The sequence below is a fragment of the Artemia franciscana genome, chromosome 13 (genome assembly GCF_032884065.1).
Source record: "Artemia franciscana chromosome 13, ASM3288406v1, whole genome shotgun sequence".
NCBI classification, from domain to species: Eukaryota; Metazoa; Arthropoda; class Branchiopoda; order Anostraca; family Artemiidae; genus Artemia; species Artemia franciscana.
The window spans coordinates 19,735,314-19,758,353 of record NC_088875.1 but is presented as its reverse complement, the minus strand read 5'-3'; the positions used below and the strand labels follow the sequence as shown (position 1 = coordinate 19,758,353).

General features: G+C 34.9%; 1 protein-coding gene across 2 annotated transcripts in view; it reads right to left on the bottom strand.

Annotated features, from left to right (window-relative positions):
* Positions 1-1,644: 1,644 nt before the first annotated feature.
* Positions 1,645-23,040, bottom strand: part of LOC136034627 (glucose-6-phosphate exchanger SLC37A4-like) — an 85,434-nt gene continuing 64,038 nt past the window's right edge. For both annotated transcript variants that reach the window (XM_065715924.1, XM_065715925.1), the window contains exons 8-10: positions 14,854-14,967; positions 9,063-9,201; positions 1,645-1,967 (exon numbers count right to left, since the gene is read on the bottom strand). In XM_065715924.1, the coding sequence (XP_065571996.1) occupies positions 1,813-1,967; positions 9,063-9,201; positions 14,854-14,967 (408 nt within the window). In that variant the 3' untranslated portion in view covers positions 1,645-1,812. The remainder of the gene's footprint in view (positions 1,968-9,062; positions 9,202-14,853; positions 14,968-23,040) is intronic.

Genomic DNA, 23,040 nt, shown 5'->3' with positions numbered 1-23,040 from the left:
TTATTCTACGGCCTTTGTGATTCAGAGGTCATTCTTAAGGAGTTGGGACAAAATTTAAGCTTTAGTGTAAAGAGCGAGGTATCGACGAGGATTGAACCCCCTCATATACCCAATAAAAACATACGAATATAGAAGTTCGTTACTTAAGTTAATTTGTAAGTTACGTATATATTTTACTAATGAAAACGTTAGTAAAAAATTAAAAGTTCTTGCTGCCTTTCTAGTAATCGAAAAATTGGAGGGCAACTAAGCCTCCTCCCTCACTCATTTTTTCTGAAAATCTTCCGATTAAAACTATGAGAAAGCCATTTAGCCAAAAAAAATTAATATGCAAATTTGTTTTAATTATTTATGTGTGGAGAGCCAAGATCAAAACATGCATTAATTGGAGAGCCAAGATCAAAACATGCATTAATTCAAAAATGTCCAGAAATTAAATAAAAAAAACAAGTTTTTTCAAATGAAAGTAAGGAGCAACATTAAAACTTGAAACGAACAGAAATTACTCCTTGTATAAAAGGGGCTTCTCCTCCTCAACGCCCCGTTCTTTACGCTAAAGTTTTTACTGTCTTAAAAAGTAGAGTTAGGAGAAAGAATCATATTTTAGCGTAAAGAGCAGGGAGTTGAGGAGGAAAAGGCCTTTTCATATACGGAGCAATTTCTATTCGTTTTAAGTATTAATGTTGCTTCTTACTTTCGTTTCAAAAAACATGTTTTTTTCTAATTTAGTATCTATACAAAGAGTATCATCAGAGTGAATTAGATTTACATGAAAGGCCTAATTAGATAAAGTGCGATTCCCCACGTGGTTATTCAAATGGTACATTACCTTGAAAAAAAAAAAGAATTACGAGCATAGATTATATTGGATTCGCTTCTTACACCCTTAATAGATCATGTATGAATTAGTTGGAATGAATTGAATTATTCTGATTTGTCCTTTTCGAAAGCGTAAAGATCCATCAATAGAAGATTAGAATAGTATATATTTAGTATGGTATAAATGTTTGTTAATATCTTTTTATATATAAAACTTCCACTTTCCAAATCAACTGAATCAATAACAAACCAGTACTGAACATAGCAGAATAACCATAAGTAGAATATAACCATCGCTATTGAAGTACCAGCTACTATATCCAATGTTGCCAGATTAGGATAGTTTTCGCTATTGGGGTGTTTATAGCAATTAATATTACGCAGATAAATACAATTTTGAAAACAATTAGCAAATTTACCTTGATAAAAATAAAGTTAAGCTTGACATTCTTTATACTATTAAAAAAAAAACTTCCATTCTATCAACATAATGTTTTTCTGGTATAATAGCGAAAATAATAACATGGTTGCTTATGAAAACCAACCGTAGCTTTGGATATGTGATACTTCAAGTGAATCGAACATAGCCGTATCCAGAGGGAGACGGTGTGGTTTGAACCCCATTGAAATGTTTGTCCAGCTCGTAAAACAACAATAATATATACATAAAAAATTGATGCGTTTTTAAAGTTTTTTTGTACCCCCCCCCCCCCTCAAAATATATATTGGGTATGACCCTGGAATCTGATTCCGGGACCTAAATTAAATACTATGTATAATGTTTCCTTTGTTACCCATCGCAATATTCGCTTGATTACGAAACAATTAATAATTGCACAATGTTTATTCCAAAAAGATTAAACTCTAACTAGCGCTTCGGAGCAGAAAAAAAAACACACTCCTTTTTCTGAATTTCACACCGTAAAAATTGAATATTCAAGTAGAGATAAAAGTTAAAAGATCATATATCAACTATATAACATGGCAATGAGCTTATTCTTGCTTTTCAACTTTCGGCTTCAAGTCTTTCAATAAAACCATGATCACCACCGTAAAACTAACCATTAAAAATATGAAAACAAATGAAGCCGACCACCCGTAAAGTTGAGCGACGTAGCTAAAAGGAAGACCGGCTAACATTGCTCCAACTAAAAGAAAAAAACAATTAGAACGATTATAATCTTGCAAATAGAAGACGACTCCTATGGATTATAATTTAAAATTGAGTTTTAGCCAATTTATACACATAAGAAAAACAACAAAAATTATCACTTTGTTATTGGTTTAAAAGGAAAACACAGCTTTGAAAAAGAAAAGGGGGGCCACAGGAAGAAAGATCACTGAATAGTATGCTATTCATTGTTAAAGGAAGACTTGAGTAGGCTAATGACAAAATAATCAGCTTTAGAATTTATAGGATAAATTAATCAGTTAGAATTAAGTCATCTTTCGCCTCCGTGGCATCCTGTGGACTGAAGTAACTTATTTCTGGCGTACGATTATATATTAAATACAAATGTCTTGAATAAGACATATATTTCAGTTTGGGATTAACACAACTGCTTTCAATGACTTTTTTGTTTTTATAATCTTCAGCAGTTTACAGCTATATACTGGTAAGAGAAGAAAACTTGAAACATTTTGTCCCTGTGGAGATCATGAAACAAAAGAGAGAAGTTTCAGGAATTTCTAGGGATCTTGAAGAGGTTCATATTTCTTCTCATCAAACTTCTATGGCTTAGTCCATTTTTGTACCACAGAAGAACTTAGCTTGTTCGTTCGCCTAGGCTCGTTCGTACGTACTGCAGCTTCGTATATGCAGTGAGATCAAAAATCCTTGCACAGCTCCATCTTCAATAACGCAAAATATTCCTGCCTTTCTCCTAAAAAGCTGGTGACTGAGCTGAGTTGAAACTTGGAAGGATAATGGGCCCTATTTGTAACTCCAGTAAAAACTCAGCTTTACTACTGAAATCAATTTGCATCTGTGAAAAATGTGCCAATTGCCCAATTTGGGAACCTGCCATTGGCTACTTGGGTCATATCCGCCTACAGGTAATAGATTTTGCCTTCAAACTCGTTTCCAACTGAGTAAGGATCCAGCTTGTGTGTGCGCCGTACAGAAACAAACAGCTTGTTTGTGTGCATTTATGTGCGTTTTTGCATCGAGTCAGAACTTGGCTTTTTTGTTCATTTTTATCAGCTTGGTCTTGGCTCTTCATTAAACTATTTCGCCAAAATTCTTCAGCTCGATCTTAGCTCGTTTGATATTGGGATCTAAATTCCTCACACGATTCCAGTTTAAAAGGTTAAGACACCTAGTTTTCTGCCAAAACGTATTTGTGGGGCATGGGCTAATTGTATGATTTCATACCCCCACTTCTTGGTCTTCTCCTCCTTAAGGTGAAGGTTTGGACCTTTCAGCAATTTTAATTGAAATGACTGCGCCGAAACTTTGATTCGATGACACTGGGGACTTCAAATACCCCTGGGAAAAAAACCACACAGAAATGGGGTTTGACTGCCTTTATGTATGGCACAAGAGCCTTCAACATCCAATTAAAGAAGCCCTCCCCATTTTTCTACGAATTTCTCTTGTAGGGGAAGTGCTTGAAAGAACAATAATTAATGACAGACATATCGTTTGCTAGTGCAAAGTCAATGCTACTGAGTTGAACCTGATTATTCGTCTACGTTGTTTGCATACTACGTCAATAGTAACAACCAAGGATTGTTTGAGGGGGAGGGGTGAATACAATCCTCTCTTATCTTCCTTTAAGTACACACTTTCTCTTTAGCACAGTTTTTTAGGGTTTTACAATACTAAGTCCAGGATATTTTTTTTTTACATATTTTATTCTTATGCTGGATGAAAATATGATAGCTGCTTTTCCCATCACACCAATGAGCTTTATAAGAAATCTACAAAATAACTCTCTCCGCTAAGTTTATATGTGTATATGTTGTTCTTTACCCAACGATTTATTCAACTTCACCACTATATCACTAACAAAGAGATTGGTTACGTAAAGAAAGGTAATTAACAACGTATGAGACAACATTTGGCAGACGACATGGAGTTCTCTGAAAAAAAAAAAATCAAAGATACCTGCCAGTTCTTTTGCACTGTCAGATACAAGGAAAAAACTTTTCTAGAAATATTTTGGTATCACAATATGCTCGACCACGCCAAAGACGCATGCTTTCTCTAATGAAGGACTCAAGGTTAAAGAAGTTCAAGTTTATAAAACAATCAAGAGGATGTTGTTAAGGCTAATTCTGTCCGATTACGTTCGAAAAGTCAGCAACTAGAATTTTGAACAATTGAAGTCTACCTAACGTAAATGGGACTATGAAAATGTTACCATTTTATAATCATAGCTGCGATTTGAAATTATATATATCGTGGAGGGGGTTAAATTTATGTTCACTTTTAAGCTGAATTTTTGGTGGATCCAGGATTTTTAGGGGGCTAAAACCTATACAACATTTTTTCTCAATAGGTTCGCTTATGGTTGGGAGGGTGTAGACTAGTAACATTCCATTGTAAACTCTTCCGCATATTATAAACTATCTTCCGAATTTAAATGTAGTATGAGATGAACTAGCTGTCAACATGTTGGTGATACATAGATTTAATTTATCAAGGGATTAAGGGGATTTCCATGAACTTATTTATAACTGGTTGCTATTACATCTGCGTGCATTTCCGTAAAATGTTATGGAGTATATTATCAAACCCGTAGAAAAGAATCATGTATGTTTGTATTTTCAGCCCTTAGCAGAGTGAGTCTAACTTATGTATTATATAACTCTAATAAAGATGCATTTAGGTGTGTGCTTCAACTAATTATATAAGTCAAAATACTCCTTGAAAAACAAGTAATTATGTGTTTGTTATCTTTGTTTTTGATAGGTATAGATTGGTGATTAAATTCTCAGGGTTTCAAGCTGTGAAGATTTCTAATTAATTTATAATCTTGTTTTCCGCAGCTTTTTGGTACTTGTTTCATAATTGCATATGAAATTACATATTTCCACTTGTTTTCCACCTAATTTTTAATCCACAGATTTCCAGATATTCAGTTCAAACATTTAAATCTCGATACGTCTGTTGAGCACAAAAATAAAAATTTGAAATTTGACTCAGATTCAGCATTAAGTAAGAGAATTGTCCTGTAAAAATTTTGATTTATAAACAACTAATGCTGGAAATATGATTTTTGGCATGCATCAAAATAAACATACAAATCCTCAGCGGATTAGCCAATTTTAAGCCGGATTAGCCAAAATTGGCTAGCAGTCTAGCCAATTTTATGGACAAATATATGTATCCCCTAAACAAAAACACAACTATATTTTGTGACTGGTAGGTATTGAAAAGGTGAGAAATTCTGAAATAATTTTGTAGTTCCATTCCGTTTCTGTGGTCAACTCAAGTTGTGTGAATTTCCACTTTTTATTAACATTCTATTAGTAAATGTTTGAAAAAAATCGATGCTATTCCACTGATTCAAACTGAGAATTCAGAGACCTATCTATACCAGCTAGATAGAAAAATAAACACATAATTATTTGCCCTCTTTTATGAATAATTTTTCGAACATCTATTCTTCTTAAATGATTACTCCGATCTTTGAAGGACAATTTCGATTCATATGATAAGTTTTAAGTATATACTTATACGAACATTTATTAAAGATCTAAATAATTTGGCCTTTATTTTAATGTTTTAGGATGAACAGGGGAGGTGATATGTAATATAATGCAGAGCTTTAATTAGATGAAAATCGCAAACCATTTGCTCACCAAAATTCAAAATTTAAAGTAATAAGTTTTGCACTTCTCATACATTTACTTTCTATGATACAAATCCTCTAAAAAACAAGAATGTAATAAAAGCCGCCTCAGTTTGTAAAAAAAGCAAACCCCCCAAAAAATAAAACAGACAGCCAAAAAAAGTAATGATAACAATTTCTTCACCTCAGTGCCATATCGAGCGAAAACAAATTGTTTGTTTAAAAACAAACTTAAAAGAAGTAAATGTTTTGGTTTTCAGCCCCGTTGGGTCAGTACAATCCTGAAATATCCTTTCGACAACCTAAAGAAGTTATGATTTTAAATTTCCCCTCCTTGTTATTGGAAAATGAAGAGTTTTGCCTCCCAGTTGGCTTTTGTGGTAATACGGACGGATTCCCTTGATAAACCTAAATTTAATTCAATACTTTTTTTTCCAGTATGCGCCATTAGTAAGATATAACAGACACCACACAAAGTAACTAAAAACTTGTTTCAAACTTTTTTTAAAAAAGAAACAGTCTTAAAAACTTATTAAAATTCAACTATTAAAACCAATTAAAAAAAATAATTTTCGTCCCAAGCCAGAGCAAGCGATCCAAACCACAAATCCACCATTACGTCAGGGGGGCAACCCCGTCCCCCTGGATCTGCCACTGGTCAGAAGCTTTAAATTTATTTCGAGTCCAGTTCATCTGCAGCAGAGCCATTCTGACGCCTTTTCATCCAACCAGTCGCCAGAAGAAAGCAAAAAACCTGCCAGGCATATTTTAGTTCAGAATCGTCACAGCTTTTAAATTTTTCAATCATCGCAGCTTTTCAATTTTTTCAACCGTCACATTTTTTCAATCGTCGCAGCTACAGCCTACCAACCTACGTATATCTCCTGTCGTGACGTCACCTGTCGTCAGAGAAGAAACCTTAGAGGGATCTACATCCGGTAGAACAACATCATATATCAACAATGTGATAAAGAGTAAGTGTAAGCCTTAAATTTTGTGCGCATAGGAAAAAGTTAGGAGTGCTTATACTAGTTATTTTCTTCTTGTATCTATTTTTATCGTGAATAGTATTCCAGAATTAAACCCCAAAGATGCTAACTTTGATGAAGCAAAAGCGAAAGCCTTCCTGGCACAGCAAGAATTACACAACACAGAGATAACCCCTATCTTTGATCCCAATAATGATGATTATGCCGTAGAAATAGTCAGCAAGCTTTATTCTGATATAAACTCTGGGAAGCAACAGCAATGGCCCATTATTTACAAATTTCATCTAACCCCAAAAAAATCGAAATTCGCAGCAGCCAAATGCAACGAATAATCCACCATCAAATGATTACCCTTCAATCAGAGCAACAACAGATTTAGCTTCCCTAATAACCCCATTATCAGAAGTCTCACAAAAAAAATGAATTTATTAGTCTACTAAAATGAATTCAGGAATTCAGGAACCAATGTTTCTTCCTAGGAGGGCTATAATAGATAATTTTCAAGAATACAACTTCCTTTAAAGCAGAAGAACGTAATGAATATTCTGATAACAAAATTTCACTGCCAACTTTGGGTGATATAGAATCACAGTTTAAATTGTCACATTTAAATAACCGTCAAGAAATCAAATCAGAGTTAATAGCCTTGCTCAAAGAGCTTCATGAAGTATGTCCTACTCACTGTTACGATGTGGGCAAAACAACCTAATTAAAAATATAGAGTCGATATAGACAAAACCAAGCCAGTTCCACAGCCACGTTCGTTCAACCTACCTCACAAAATGCAAGAACTACTGCAACAACATAATGTGGCACTAGAATAAAGAAGAACATTGGACTCTACTCTTCAAATGAGAAGAGGAATATTTAGCAACTAGATCAAATTTAGTCCCACAAAAATTGAAAGAACAAACAACAAATCTACAGTATAAAATGAGATAACATTTATTGTTTAAGTCTATTTTATATGTATAAGAGTAGGGACCATTATATTTGACTGCGCACCTAGTAAAAAACACGCTTTCACTTAATAGTGTCAAGATTGCCAGTTTTATGGCTGAGTCGGGAAGCATAAGTTAGGATTTATAATTTAAAGACTTATCCTGCCTAAGTGATTCCCTGTAAAAAAAAAAAAAAAAAAAAAAAAAAAAAAAATATTTTCAGTGTATGTTTATATGAGTGCCGGATTAAAAAAAAAAGAAATTTTTTTACATCGTGTTATTGTAGTCCTTGCCACAGATGGAGTATGCACAAAAATGTTTCGTGCACAAAAATATACTGTAGAGATGTTGCTTGTTCTTTTAATTTTTGTGTGACTAAATTTGATCTAGTTGTTAAATATTATTCTACTCATCTGAAGAGTAGATTCCAATGTGCTTCTTTGTACAGTTGCAGAATTGCGCTCCATTTTTATGTTTGTTTTATGGATATTCCGCGCTGTAATACTAGAAATAGTTTTTAATCATAATTTAAAAGTTTTTCTAGTATTATGAAAATTGTCATAAGAAATCCTATCTGCTGCTTAACTAGATTTTGAAAAGTGTCAACAAATTCTGAATATTATTTGTTTTAAAATAAAAACAACAGCAATACTGAACAAGTATTTCCGTTGCGATTATTATATAATGGGTTGGTAATTAGATATCAGGCTTGTAATTAGGAATTAAACTTGTGATATTAAGTACGTTATTAGGCTTGTTACTATTATTTTGAAAAAAGACTCGTGTTCTAGAGCCAATTAAATGCACTAAGTGAATAGACGTTGGTAAAATCTTATGGAAAATGCAATTCAAGCTCCTGAAATAAATAATGAAACCCCTCTAGCTTCAGAAATGTCAATAAATGTGTTCTATTATCACGATTCCAGGAAAAAGGGGTTAGAAAATTTTAGAAAATTTTTAAAATGGAAAATGGGCTAATATTTTGTGTTAATATCAATATCATATTTGAGAAATTTGTTTCTGTTTCACAAGATACAAAACTTTTGCTGGTTGAACGTAATGCAAGATATTTTGCTACAGTTTTCCTTTGCTGAGACTCTCCTTCAGCATGGAAATGAGTTCCCAGGAAATGGTATGGTGGTGTTTTCATTATATAGTAAATGAATATCCTGAACCTACATAGGAATTGTCTTGGGGGATAGTACATCTTACATACAAGTAAGTAATGAACTCTAATACCATTGGATGGCTCACACCAGGCCCCGCTAAATTTATTCTTTTGTCAATATGATATGTTTCCTTCAATACAGGGATAATTTACTTATATGAACATAAAACGGAATCTGGATTTTCTCCAAAACAAAAACAAAAAACCACAAAAAGTAACGAAAAAAAAAATACGGAAAAATAATATTTTGATGGGCAAGTGACTGTTTTACAAGCTGAGATGTCGATTTCTTCACACGTCTAAACGTCTGAACGTTATATGAATGAAGACAAGAAATCATACTTACTATTGGCAGATAGAGCAACATAGGCATGGGCGGTGCCACTCACCGCGGCTGGGTAAGATTCCGCAGCTAAAATCCCATAAATTGCAATTGGACCGTAGAGACATCCCCCAAGTACCATACCAAGTACTGTTACAAATACCTATCACAAAAAAAACACAACAGTAATTAAACAAATTTCCATTTATCTAAAAGTACTTTTTTATTTGTGTCAATTTTTATGCTTATAATAGTCTTCAATCTAATCATTTTATTATACAAAACATAAATAATCGGCCGTTGACACGAACAATACTGTTTAAGGAGGATTAGACATCATTACGAAATAAATGTTTTTCAATCACTAAATTTAATATTTTGTTTATTTTTCGTTCGCTCTCTCTCTTTCTCTTTCTCTCTCTCTCTCTCTCTCTCTCTTTCTCTCTCTCTCTCTCTTTTCATCTCATTTCATCTCTCTATTTTCCTCTTTCTCAATCTTTCTCCCTGTCTCCCTCCTCTCCCTCTCTCTCTCCAAGTCAAAATTCTGACTATGGCCCTGGTAATGAAATAGTTTGTGGTAATGATTTGTGAACTAAGCAGCGATTAAGTCCATTAGTAACAAACACTTTAAAAAAGAAATTGAAAAGGCTTTGTCCATAAAAGAAGTTTTCAAATAAAAGTAAAGAGCTACAATAAACCAACAATAAAATTCAAAAACACAATTTTGCAAGCGTAAAACTATCAAAAATCAAAATAAATAATTATATAAAACCTAAAACGAACAACAATTAAACAAAATAACCGAGTCATACTCAGAACGAGCAGAAATTAAGAGAAGTGGGGCGGACATTCCCCGCGCCTTTTAAAGACCAGAATACAATTTGCACTTAACTGAAAACAATCCTTATTTCGAGCTGTGTGTTTGTATTTCTCATAATATCGAAAAGAAAAAAAGCACCATCATAACGAAGATTACTGAAATTAAATAAAAAAACAATTTTTTTCAACTGAAAGTAAGAAGTAGCATTAAAACTTAAAACGAACAGAAGTTAGTACGTATATGAGGGGGTTAACACTCTCCAACAGCTTGCTCTTTACGCTAAAGTTTTTTAGTACTTATAAAAAACTTCGGATTGTTCAAATTAAACGATATAGTGTTTCGGGAATTGTTCTTAAGGAATTGGGACAGAATTCAGACTTAAAGAGCGTTAAGAGCGAGGTTTTTTGGAGGAGTAGTCCCCTTATGTACGTAGTAACTTTTATTTGTTTTTAAGTATTAATGTTGCTCCTTCCTTCCAGGTGAAACAACGTGTTTTTTTAATTTAATTTCTGATTGTTTTTTTTAAATAATGCCAGGAAATCTGACTACTCTTCCACGGAAAAAATTCCTCCTCCCCAAGGACATATTCTCTAGACAATCCAAATCTGGAGAAAATTTACCCCGGACATTTACCCTTAACATCTCCAGGCGTAAAATTGAGAAGGAAAAGAGAAAGCAAGACATAAAAAGAATTTCTTAACAAATAACCCCAATATAAGATTTTCTCTGAAAAATTTCCCCTCTGGAAACTTGCCTCCCCATGGAAAACTATCCCCAAGGAAAATCCTACCAGCAGAAAATCCCCCCCCCCGAAAATTGCATGCATACTTCCCAATAACAAATACTATACGTAAAAAATAGGCAAATTTTGTATCTTAAAGACCTATCCCCAGGGGCTGTGGGAAGGTCATGATATCCTCAAAGGCATAGTTATTCGGCCTTTCAACTATGCTAAACAAAATGGCTTTCTCAAAACTTTGATCGGAAGATTTTGGGAAAAAAGAGACCTGAGAGGGGGCCTAGTTGCCCTCCAATTTCTTGGTCAATTAAGAATCGCACTAGAACTTTTGATTTACGATGAATGAGCCCCCTCACGATATCCTAGGACCACTGGGTCGATACGATCACCCCTGGGGGAAGAAAAATAAATAAAGACGCAACCGTGATCTTTCTTCTGGCAGAAAATACAAAGTGTCACATGTTTTTCAGATAGCCACTTGAAACTACCACAGTAGGGTTATATCATACGCTGAATCTAATGGTGTGATTTTCATTAAGATTCTATGACTTTTAAACGGTGTTTCTCCCTCTTTTCAAAATCAGGCAAATTGTCTCAGGCTCGTAACCTTTGATGGGCGAGAATAAACTTATTGACACTTATATATTTGAAACCAGCCATTTTTTAGGGTTTCACTTACTATTGAGCCGGGTCGCTCCTTACTTTCAGTTCCATACCACGAACTGTTTGATAAACAGACGAATGGGATTAATAGTATAATAAATATTCTGGATACTCATTCCTGATAGTCTTAATAATCTAGGATTGTTGAAGTTAAAAAAGAACGGGAAAAACATAAAATGTAGTTTGTTTTCAGTAGAATGAAAATTATATTTTCAAATGTTTTACGCCATCAATGCTCCCACACGACAGTTTGTTGGGCTTATGCAAGGAGTGTTTGTTATCAATACATAGGATCTTTCGACGCTGGCTCCAACTATTATGCCTTTGAAGGTCTTTAACGGGAACCTCCAGCTCCAAGAAAGACCAATTTGACCGATACATGACGGTCCGTGAGGAATCCCTGACACATCCCACTCCCGTCTACCTTAATTTCGAAAGATTTCCTCTTTAAGTATTTTGCGTCGACTAGTAAAATGTAGAAGATATTCTCTGGTGAAAAAATAAAAAATAAAACACTGAATTACTCATATTCCTTAAGACCAAAACAGCTGGGAGCTTCTTTCTCTTGATAAGCCCAGATGGTTACAAACCTGTGTTTTACTGATTTAACTATGTATAATTTAAGTTGATTTCGAGTCATTTGATTTTTTATCCTTCGAAATCTTTAGCCGATGTTTATGCTCAATGTTCTTTAACATTAATTCCGTCAAATCGTTTCTTTTACTGTGTATTTAAAGTATATTAAATCTTGTCATGCTCACAGCTAGAACAACTTTATAATTGATTCATATATATATATATATATATATATATATATATATATATATATATATATATATATATATATATATATGTATATATATATATATATACGGATGTTTATTTCTGTCTCTTTACAAAATTGGAAAAAAGCGGAGTAATGAAAAGAAACAAAAAAGAAAACACAAATACAACATAATACACCAGCTGACAGTGAGTAAAATGTAGTAATACTAGATGAGTTACTATATTGTCCGAAAGCAATTTTAGGACCCTTAAAAAATAGTTAAAACAAGTTTTTTCGAAAAAGAAGTTTTTCAAACAAAACGGAAGAGCCATATAAAAAACCTAGGCAAGCAGAAATAAAGTCCCATGACAATTAAAACTTAACACGATCAGATCTTACTATCAACGAATAAATGAAACCCAAAGCGAACATAAATCAAAGGAAACGCTCTAGTGTTGCCAGTAGTAAGGAGCCATGAGTCTTCAATATATCATTTTTTTCCCCCAAAACCACTTCATATGAGGTAGTCCTAGCTACTTCGGACAGGACTCATTCAATTGGAAATTTGCAGTTCTAGTGCACTTTTTAAGAGTCAACAGTGACTGGAGAGCAACCAGATCAGCGCACTTACCATTATTTCTACCTTCCCCTTCCCCTCATAATCTCTAACGAGGTGCAATTAAATTTTTGCGAGTCATTTTGTCCAAAACAATTGAAAGGTCAAACAAAATGCCTCTGTGGATGACAAGACCCCCATCAACCATGGAGCAAGGACCTTATCAAAGTGCCTGGGGACACTTATTAAAGAAAAATGAGGACTTTATGTATTATATATTTTTTTCTATCGGTTACTTTGGAGGTATTGGTTCTCGTCCGAAGTCTGCTCTCATGCATTCTTGGCGCATGCAGAGCTGACTTCACGTGACTCTGGATATCCGACTAGCCACTGGAGAGCTAAATGCACCTAGGGACGGTTGGGTTAGCAGCCTTCCTTCTGAAATTCATTGCTATGAATGGAACTGGAAATATAGCCTCAGATGCCCCACCTACTTTCCCAAATGGACCCAGACCTGCCCAAGGACGTACCCCTTTGAACATTGCTGACCAAGGTGGCATTAATTTTGCCACCTGGAATGTCCTGACGCCAAACCAGCCTGGTTCTAAGCTTCTTCTAGCAAAAGAACTGAAAATATATGAAGTGACGATCGCAGGAATAACAGAAACGCACCTTCCAGGAAGCGGTGGAGAAGATATTGGAGAAGGACGGACACTGCTTTGGTCTGGTGAAACCGAAAGAAGAGGGCCAAAAAAAAAACAGAAAAAATAGGAGCATTAGAACGAAGAAACACAAGAGGAATTGAAAAGGAGCGAACTCAGAAGTAAATAACAGGAAAAAAGGAGAATATATGGGAATAAATTTGCTAATGAATTCACCAACATAGACAGAAACAAGCCAACTAACAAACGTAGGAGCAACCACAGGAACAAACAGATGAATAAATTAACGCAGGAACAATGAGCACAAGAGCAAAACACAGGCAAAGGGCACTTAACCCCTCGTTAGCTCAACCCTCATGCGACTCAACCCCATTTTAACTCAACCCATATGCACTTCAACCCTCATTCAACTCAACCCCGGCAAATGAATTTTCATTTAACTCAACTCCATTTAATTTATCCCCGTTAAACTCAACTCCCATGCAACTCACCGTTTAAATCAGCCCCCGTTCAAGTCGATCCTCGTATGACTAAACCCTTATGTAACTAGAGCCCCATTTATATCAAACCTCACTTGACCCAGCTCAACCCAAGGCTTAGGAATAAGTTTCAACTAGTGATGATTAGAATCTCAAAATTTACTTTATACTTCGCTCGCAGCTTTTACCTTATAATAAATAAATTTGTAAAACTTATTTATAAATCTAACTTTGTTCCCGCACTAAACTTTACTGGCAAATTTTTCTTGTGAGCAGATTTTGTGAAGAATCGAAACTTTTCTTGCGATAGTCGCATTTCGAAGCTTTTGGTAACTATGGACCTTGATTTTCTCTCTATTAGATTGCAGCTATTATTACAACCATAAAATCCAAGTTTGTTCAGACCCTGGGCAGATAAAGTTTTGCTAATTTAAAATATATATGACAAAAGAATAAATTGTTGTTTTTTTTAGAGAGGGATGGGGTGGAATTCAAGCAACATAAACAAAACACTTACATAAGCATCAACCAATAAATAAAAGCCATTTCATTCAAGTCAAATTTTATCATTTCAAACAAAACAAGCTTAATAAAATTTTCTAGCTTTAGTTAATTTAAGGAGACATGAGCTGACTGGATTTGATTTGAATGGGGCTGAGTTAAACATAGGCTGAGTTAAATGAAGGTTGAGATAAATGGGGCTGAGCTAAATAAGGGTTGAATGGCACGCGGGTTGAGTTGCATCAGGGTTGAGTTGCATGAAGGTGGAGTTGAATGGGAGCACAGTTAGACGGAGCTGTATTGAGCGGGGGTTGAATTGCACGAGAGTTCAGTTAAATAGGTTCAGTTGCAAAGGAACCGTTTAAAACAGGTTTGTGAAACACTCATCGAGATGCTAGAAAAGATAAAATCAGATGATCTAAATTAGGTTGGATTGCGATCATAAAAGGACAATAAATATTTAGAAATTTTTCATCTGAAGGTGGCTAAACCACTATCTTGAAGGAACACGTGTGGGAAAAGGATTAGATTTCTCTACTTTACGTCAGTCCCATGCGGCGTAATGCTGTAATGAATTCACTATATTACTTGTTTGCAAGGGGCTTACTTTTGAGGAGTTTTAATCTCACCTGACTAGAATCCAGGGTTACAAAATTCACGAAAGCGTAGAGTGAAGCAGCGACCCCTCCCATAAATATTATTGCTGCAAGTATTCTTGGACTGCCTTGCATTCTTCCTTCATACTAAAAATACAAGAAAATATCTTATTAATCAAAACATAATCGTGTTATGTGTAGAGTAACAAAAACATATGTCTTTGCAGGAATCAGTAAATGAAGAAGAACTTGGGGGCATTGAATACCAGTGAGTCCCCAGTCTCCTCCTTACATCATGACTCCTAAGATTGCTTCCATTGTGGTCTTGAATCTTCGCACGATTAGTCTTTTCACTATTTGGCAACTATTTATTTTCTTGGAATTTTTTCTACATTTTTCAATATTTGCCATAATTTTTTAAAAGTCTTAGTCGGGCCACAGCGTGAGAACTTAAGAGCATATATAGGCTCTCGCACTGTGCTGCCTGTTGAGAATCTTCTCAGCAAAGAATCTTCTCAGAATATTTCTCAGCAAATCTTTCCTTTAAAATGAATGGGGTGCTACTTGTAATAACAAATTGACTTATTAATCGGGATTACAATATTTGTGGGAGAAGAGGGAAGAGATTTCAAATGTCGAATATACTTGGGTATAATAAAAAATCATGAAAAACGGTAAACTCCATAAAATAACATTAGTAAGGGGACGGGTCAGGTGCCGAAGGCCCAAATCCGTGCATGGGCCTGTCCACAATGGCCCTTTAACTGCCGATTTTTACCTAGAAATTAGCTCGTGTATTCACGAAAGACAGTGTAAAACGTTGGACTTCGACTCAATTTCATTGAAAAAGCACTAAACATCCCATGTGCTGAACCCCTCCCCTCCTCAAGATCTATTTGAAGGACCTCTTGCGAAAATTAAAAAACATCGGTTTTACATCTTTTTTAAGTGTGTGAGCAACTAATCAACATTACAAATACATGAGTTCAGTCTACTACTTATCACCTTATTCCCATGGAGCTTCCGAATTGCATTGTGTATGACAATCCTACATTTTATATAAAATCTAAATATGCTTAGAGACAAAATGCGCCATCCCCCGGTCATTTGTTAAAGGAAACTGGTAGGTTTTCAAGTATTTTTGAATAGTTTTAAACCGATTGGTTGCCTTACAATGTGGTTGCCTCAAAATGTCTTTTGACTTCAAAATGTCTTTTGACTTTTTAATGGTCAAAATAAGTGTTTTGCATCCAAAATTGTTATGATAAAAATGGTTATGGCGCAATCTCTCTTGTTGTTCAAAAGGCACTAGAACTAAAAACTTCGGTGCCTTCTTACACTATTCTCCGACTAATAATTTGGCACTATCAACCCAGAGAAAAACAAAACAAAAAAGCTACAACAAGTTAACACGCAACCTTGACAGCCTGCTCAAGGAAACACAAAAATTGATTTGTTTTGAACAACTTGGAGTCCTCGTAAATGCGAAGTGAAATTCAACATCCACACACTCGGGCAATATTGAAAATAACATTCAACTGAATGAAAAATATAAAGTCCTCGCGATCTGGCACAGAAACAGAAACTTCAGTCGATGCAAACAACCAAGATTCCTGGACACTGTTGCCACGAGTTTACTAATATGTGATTTAAATGACAAAGTTGAATGTATATGAATGCCTAAATATCTGAATAGATCCACTCCTTTTATGGAGGAAAATTCCAATATTAATAGTTTGAAATGACAAACGTCTCACTGACTTCGAACTTCTGCCAAAAACAATAAATTCTGACTTCTCTAGGTTGAGTATTAGTCGATTGTCATGAAACCAAGAATTTACATTCAGAGCAACAGTTTCGAAGGATAATTATAGGTCTTCCTCATTTCCCGCCTTCAAGCTAATTGCTGTGTCATCCGCAAGCAATATTGGTAATTCTTCTTCTGAAGGCATGCAATTTGGAAGATTATTTATATAAATTAAAAAAAGCATTGGCCCCAGACAGACTCCTGAGGTACCCCTATATTTTTCATTGGAAAAATATGATATAATTCCTACCAAGTTGGACTTTAAAACTTCTTTCAGATAGATACGATTTGACTAAATCAAGAACTATTCCACGAATCCCTATATTTTCCAACTTATCAAGAAGAATTGCATGGTCTATTGTATCAAAAGCTTTTTGATAAAAAAAAAAAAAAAAAAAAAAAAGTTGCCGCCAGATAATTATCATCCAGAGCCTCTGATAAGAAATGATGTAAAGCAGCTACGGCTTGCTCTGTTGACCTACCACTCAAGAAACCAAACTGATTGGGAGAAAAAGAAAATCATTCCTTATCAGAAATGAAGTATTTCTTTTCAAAAACTTTAGAAACAGGCGATAAAATTTTAATAAGCCTATAGATGTTACAATCATCTTTGTCACCTTTTTAAAATAAAGGTAAAACCTTAGCTACTTTAAGACAAACTAGAAACAATGCATTTTTTATGCAAGGGTTAAAAATATGAAAAAGTGGTTGAGAAATTACTGCAGCTAAATCTTTAAACAGAGAATTTGACTCTTTCTCTCAATTCTGCTTTATTAAACAGTAAAAAACTTTAGCGTAAAGAGCGGGGCGTTGAGAAGGGAACAGCCCCTTTCATACACGGAGTAATTTCTGTTCGTTTTAAGTTTTAATGTCGCCCCATACTTTCAGTTAAAAAAATAGTTTTTTTATTTAATTTCTGAAAGTTTTTGAATTAATGCATGTTTGATTTTGGCTCTCCGCACATAGGAGGCCTAGTTGCCCTCCAATTTTTCGGTTACTTAAAAAGGCAACTAGAACTTTCAATTTTTAACGAAAGTTTTTATTAGTAAAAATGTACGTAACAAACTTCTATATTCCTATATTTTTATTATGTATATGAGGGGGTTTTTCCCCTCGTTAATTCCTCGCTTTTTACTCTAAAGCTTAAGTTTTGTTCCAATTCTTTAACAATGACCCCTGAATCAGAAAGGCCATAGAATAAATAATTGAAATTACTAAAAATACTTTAGCATAAAGAACGAGGTATTTAGGAGGAAAAGAACCCCTCATATGCGTAATAATCTCTGTTTGTTTTAATTTTAATGCTACTCCTTACTTTCAATTGAAAAAACTTTTTCATGCTTATTCTTTCAGTGTTTTTTTTATAGTAATGCTAGAAAATCCTGTGCCCTTTTCATTGAATTTTTCTTCTCCCATGACATATTTATCCAAGGAAGGATCCTCCCACATAGCCCCCTCCCCTCAACACCTCCCCCCAAACCAAAAAAAATCCCCCTGAAAACTTCTATACACTTCCCAATAACCATTACTGTATGTAAACACTGGTCAAAGTTTGTAACTTGCAGCCCCTCCCCCGGGGACTGTGGAGGAATAAGCCATCCTCAAAGACATAGTTATTATGGTTTTCGACTATGCTGAACAAAATGGCTATCATTTTTTTCAAAATTTTGATCCGTTAACTTTGGGAAAAATGAGCATGGAGGGGGCCTAGTTGCCCTCCAAATTTTTTGGTCACATAAAAAGGCCACTAGAACTTTTCATTTCCGTTAGAATGAGCCCTTTTGCGACATCCTTGAACCACTTGGTCGATACGATGACCCCTAGGGGAAAAAAAACAACAAATAAACACGCACCCGTGATCTGTCTTCTGGCAAAAAATACGATATTCCATATTTTAGTTGATAGGAGCTTGAAGTTTTTGCAATATGGTTCTCTGATACGCTGAATGTGATGGTGTGATTTTGATTAAGACTCTATGACGTTTAGGGGGTGTTTCCCTCTATTTTCCAAAATAAGGCAAATTTTCTCAGGCTCTTAACTTTTGATGACAATGACTAAATTTGATGAAACTTACATATTTACAATCAGCATGAAAATCAGATTCTATTGATGTATCTTTTAGTATCAAAATTCCGTTTATAAAGTTTCGTTTACTATTGAGCCGGGTCGCTCCTTACTACAGTTCGTTACCACGAACCGTTTGATGAGTCACAAATTGAGCAATTCTCAAATGACTGAAATGAATGAAAGAAATGATCTTTAAAAGATATACGTAATAATTTATGTTCGTTTCAAGTTTTAATGTTATTCCTTACTTTCGGTTGGAAAAAATTTTTTTTTTTTTATTTAATAACACCACAAGCTAAAGACATACAATACCTTTGGTTTATTATCACATATCATAGTATCACATATCAAATATGATAGTTATGAAGCTGCTTAAGGTAAAATTAAATGCTAAGATTGGCTGGAAATAACACAAACATGTTATTGCTTATATCGGCCATTATTTTACAAAATTCAAACTTTAGCGTAAAGAGCGGGGTATTGATAAGGAAGAAAACTTCCTCATATACGTAATATAAGGGGTTTTTCCCCTCATCAATACCCAACTCTTTATGCTAAAGTTCGAATTTTGTTCCAATTCTTTAAGAACAATCCCTGAATCACAAAGGCCGTTTGATTAGAATATGCTGCTCTTTTGAAATTACTAAAAATAATTTAATGTAAACAGCGAGGTATTGACGAGGGGAAAAACCTCCTCATATACGTAATTTATTTCTGTTCGTTTTAAGTTTTAATGTTACTCCTTACTTTCAGTTAAAAAAAATTGTCTTTTAAAATTTAATTTCTGATCATTTTTTAAATAATACTGGGATATCCAGCGCCCCCTTTATAGAGATTATCTTACCCAAGGATAAATTCCTCCATGGAAAGATCTCCCCACGTAACCCAATCCCCCTGACCTCCCCCCACCAGAAAAAACCTTTAGTGAAAACGTCTGTTGCCAATAACCAATACTATATGTAAACAATGGGCAAAGTTCATAACGTGACGTCCTTCCACCCGAGGACTGTGGGGGATTACATCGTCCTAAAAGACATAGTTATTAGATATATCGACTATGCTGAACCAAATGGCTATCTTAAAATTTTTATCCGGTGACTTTGGGGGAAAATTAGCGGGGAGGGGAAGTAGTTGCGCTTCAATTTTTCGGTCACCTAAAAGGACACTAGAACTTTTAATTTCCATTTGAATGAGCCTTGTACAAATTTCTAGAACCAATGGGTCAAATGATCACCCCTGGGGGAAAAAAAACAAATAAACACGCATCCGTGATCGTTTTTCTGGCAAAAAATACAAAATTCCACACTTGTGTAGACAGGAGATTGAAACCTCACAGAACGGTTCTCTGATACGCTGAATCTGATGGTGTGATTTTCATTAAGAATCTATCTCTTCTAAGGGTGTTTTCCCCTTTTTCAAAAATAAGACAAATATATTGAAGATCAGCATAAATATTCTATTCTTTTGATGTATCTATTTGTATCATATACTGTTTTTTAGAGTTTCGGTAGCCAGGTAGCTCCTTATTTGCAGTTCATTACCGCGAGCTGTTTGATCATACAAAAAAAGTTTGCTGCTATTTAGTCCTCTACAATTCCAAAATGATAGTCGTTTAGGGTGACTGTTTAAAGGTGGAAGATCATCAACATATAAATATTTATTTTTAGGAACATTAAAAGAATCTGATAAATCTTGATCTTGCGACGAAAATCTATGAAAATATTTATTTGTATCAAGGGGATTTTTTTCTTCAGTTCATCCAGCCTACCAGCAGGTAAATCTAATAAGCTCAAATCATCCTTAATCCAAATTCCACATCTCATCTCAGTGAGCCGATATAAGAAGAAAAAGAAAAATTTTGAAAATAAGAAAAAACAAAATAAATAAATAACAGTAACAAAAACAATTGACTAGTTAACTTTAACTATTAGTATTATCATCATCCGAAGGCAAGCACAAGTTAACAACGATAACCCGAGCTAAATTACAACTTAACTGCAATCATATATCCAATCAAAAAATATCATAAATAGATCATAAATCCATTCAAACTTACTTAAAGAACACTTAAATTTATTTCCAATATATTCCTTATGCATCTAACTTACGAGACAATCTAGAATTTAAGCTTCACTTTTTCCTCATTCTCAATCATGCATAATATAGGTGGTACAACTGGGGGGATCCAAATACTAATTCACTTTTCTTTCAATTTTTTTTGTTTTATTTTCAGGGAATTGCGAATGTCACGAATTCCTTTTGTAACATCGTCCGCGATATAAACATTGACGGATTCCCGTCCGCGATATAAACATTGACGGATTCCCGTCCGGCTACTCTTCTGAACGGATTTTCATATAATTTTCTATTTCCTTGAAGGACAAAGAATGTGTCCTTACCATCCCGGAGCTGGATTTTGATGAATCGACCTGTAAACTCAAGTATCTCCAATTGAATATTGATTCCAATTTAGGAAAAAAGGTTGTCGACGTGGTCTCCAGCCTTTGATTTAGATTGACCTTAATGTTCCATAGAATAACATGTCAATTTCTATCCATATTTTTTACCCCAAGGACTCTTAATGCTAATCCATCCAAAAAAGTAGCAGTAGTAGTAGTTGTACTAGCAGCACTAGTTGTACTAGGATGCAGTGGTTTTTTTTTGTCAGTTCAATATCTCCCTCAGACTGCTCTGAAAAGGCAAATTTAATATCCTACCCCGCCCCTAAGCTATTGCTGAAACACCGTTTTGACAATCCGCACACACATGTTGAGTTTTGATTTGGTTCTATATCTCTTTCAACAATTCCGTAGAATTTCACTCCAATACCCTAAACCTTATTTATAGTAATAGCAATATCAATAGTTGAAGTGGTAGCAGCAGTCGCAGTAGTATTAGCAGTGGTAGCAGCAGCAATATTAATAGCAGAAGCGTAGTAAAAGTGTCGACATATTGCCTTTTGGTTTATTTAACATACCCAAAATTCATACTAAATAATATATACACACCATTCCTGAAATAGTGTTGATACACCTTTTGAACCGTCTGCATGTACATAGAGCGTTCCGATTTCACCGCTCCCTGAAAGTTTTGCCTTAATACCTTTGGCCTCAGTAGCAGTAGTAGTCGTGATAGTAGTAGCAGTAGTAGTAGCAGTAGTAGTAGTATGCATAGTGTGCCGTTTGGCTAGTTCAATATCCCTCTCAACATGTCCTGAACGTTTCGACTTACTACCCTAAGCCATTCCTGAGATATCGCTGATAGACACTTTTAAAAACCAGCATGGACGTAACATGTATTGATTTAGTTCAATATCCCCTAGAATTTTCACCTTAACACCCTTAGCTTTGGTAGTAGTAGTAGAAGAAGTGATAATAGTAGCAGTAGCAGTAGTATTTGCAGCAGTAGTAGCATTATTTGCAGTAGTAGTAAAATTATACGCATAGAACATTTTGGATAGTCCAGGATCCCCCTAAACATGCCCTGTAAGTTTCAATTGAATATTCTTAGCCATTCCTGAAATATTCTTGATACGCCCTTTTGACAACTTGGAACCACATAGAGTGTTTGGATATAGTTCAACTTCTCCATCAATGTTCCTTGAAATCATCACCTTAATATCCTTAGCCATAGCAGTAGTAGTAGTAGCCGTAGTGGTATTAGCAGCAGTAGAAATAGTAGAAGCAGTAGCAGTCGCAAGAGTATTAGGAGCCGTAGCAGTTGTATTCATGGTAGTAGCAAAATTAGCAGTAGCAGTAACAATTTGCACATATTGCCTTTTGGTCCGTTGAATATCCCCCTGCTCATGGCTTGAAAATTTCAACTTAAAACTCTAAGCTGTTCCTGAGATACTGCTGACAAGCCCTTCTGATAGTCTAATGTACATAGTGAGTTTTAGTTTAGTTCATTGCTGCCTTCAACATTTCCTGAAAGCTTCACCTTAATATTCTCAGCCTTTTGGATACCCCGTATCAAACCCCACCCCCCAGTTCTAAAAAAAAACTTAAATGTAGACAACAGGCGAATCGCATAAGGTATAAAACTTGCCCAGAGGGCTGTGAGGGGTCGAGACATGCACGGTGGCATAGCTTCTGGCCCTTTAAACTATGGCTGTGAAAATAATTTTCTGAAAAATTTTGTTTCACATATTTTGGGGGAGGGCAAAAAGAAGCTTGGGAGAGGGAAAATTGCCTTCTTGTCTTTTTTGACTCATAAAAAGAGAGCTAGAACTTTCAATTTCCAGTCGATTGAGCCCCTCCAAAGTTTCTACGACAACTTCCACAAAAAGTGGCTTGGTAAAAAAGAAAACAAACAAACAGAAAATTACTTTATAAAGCACCCTTTCT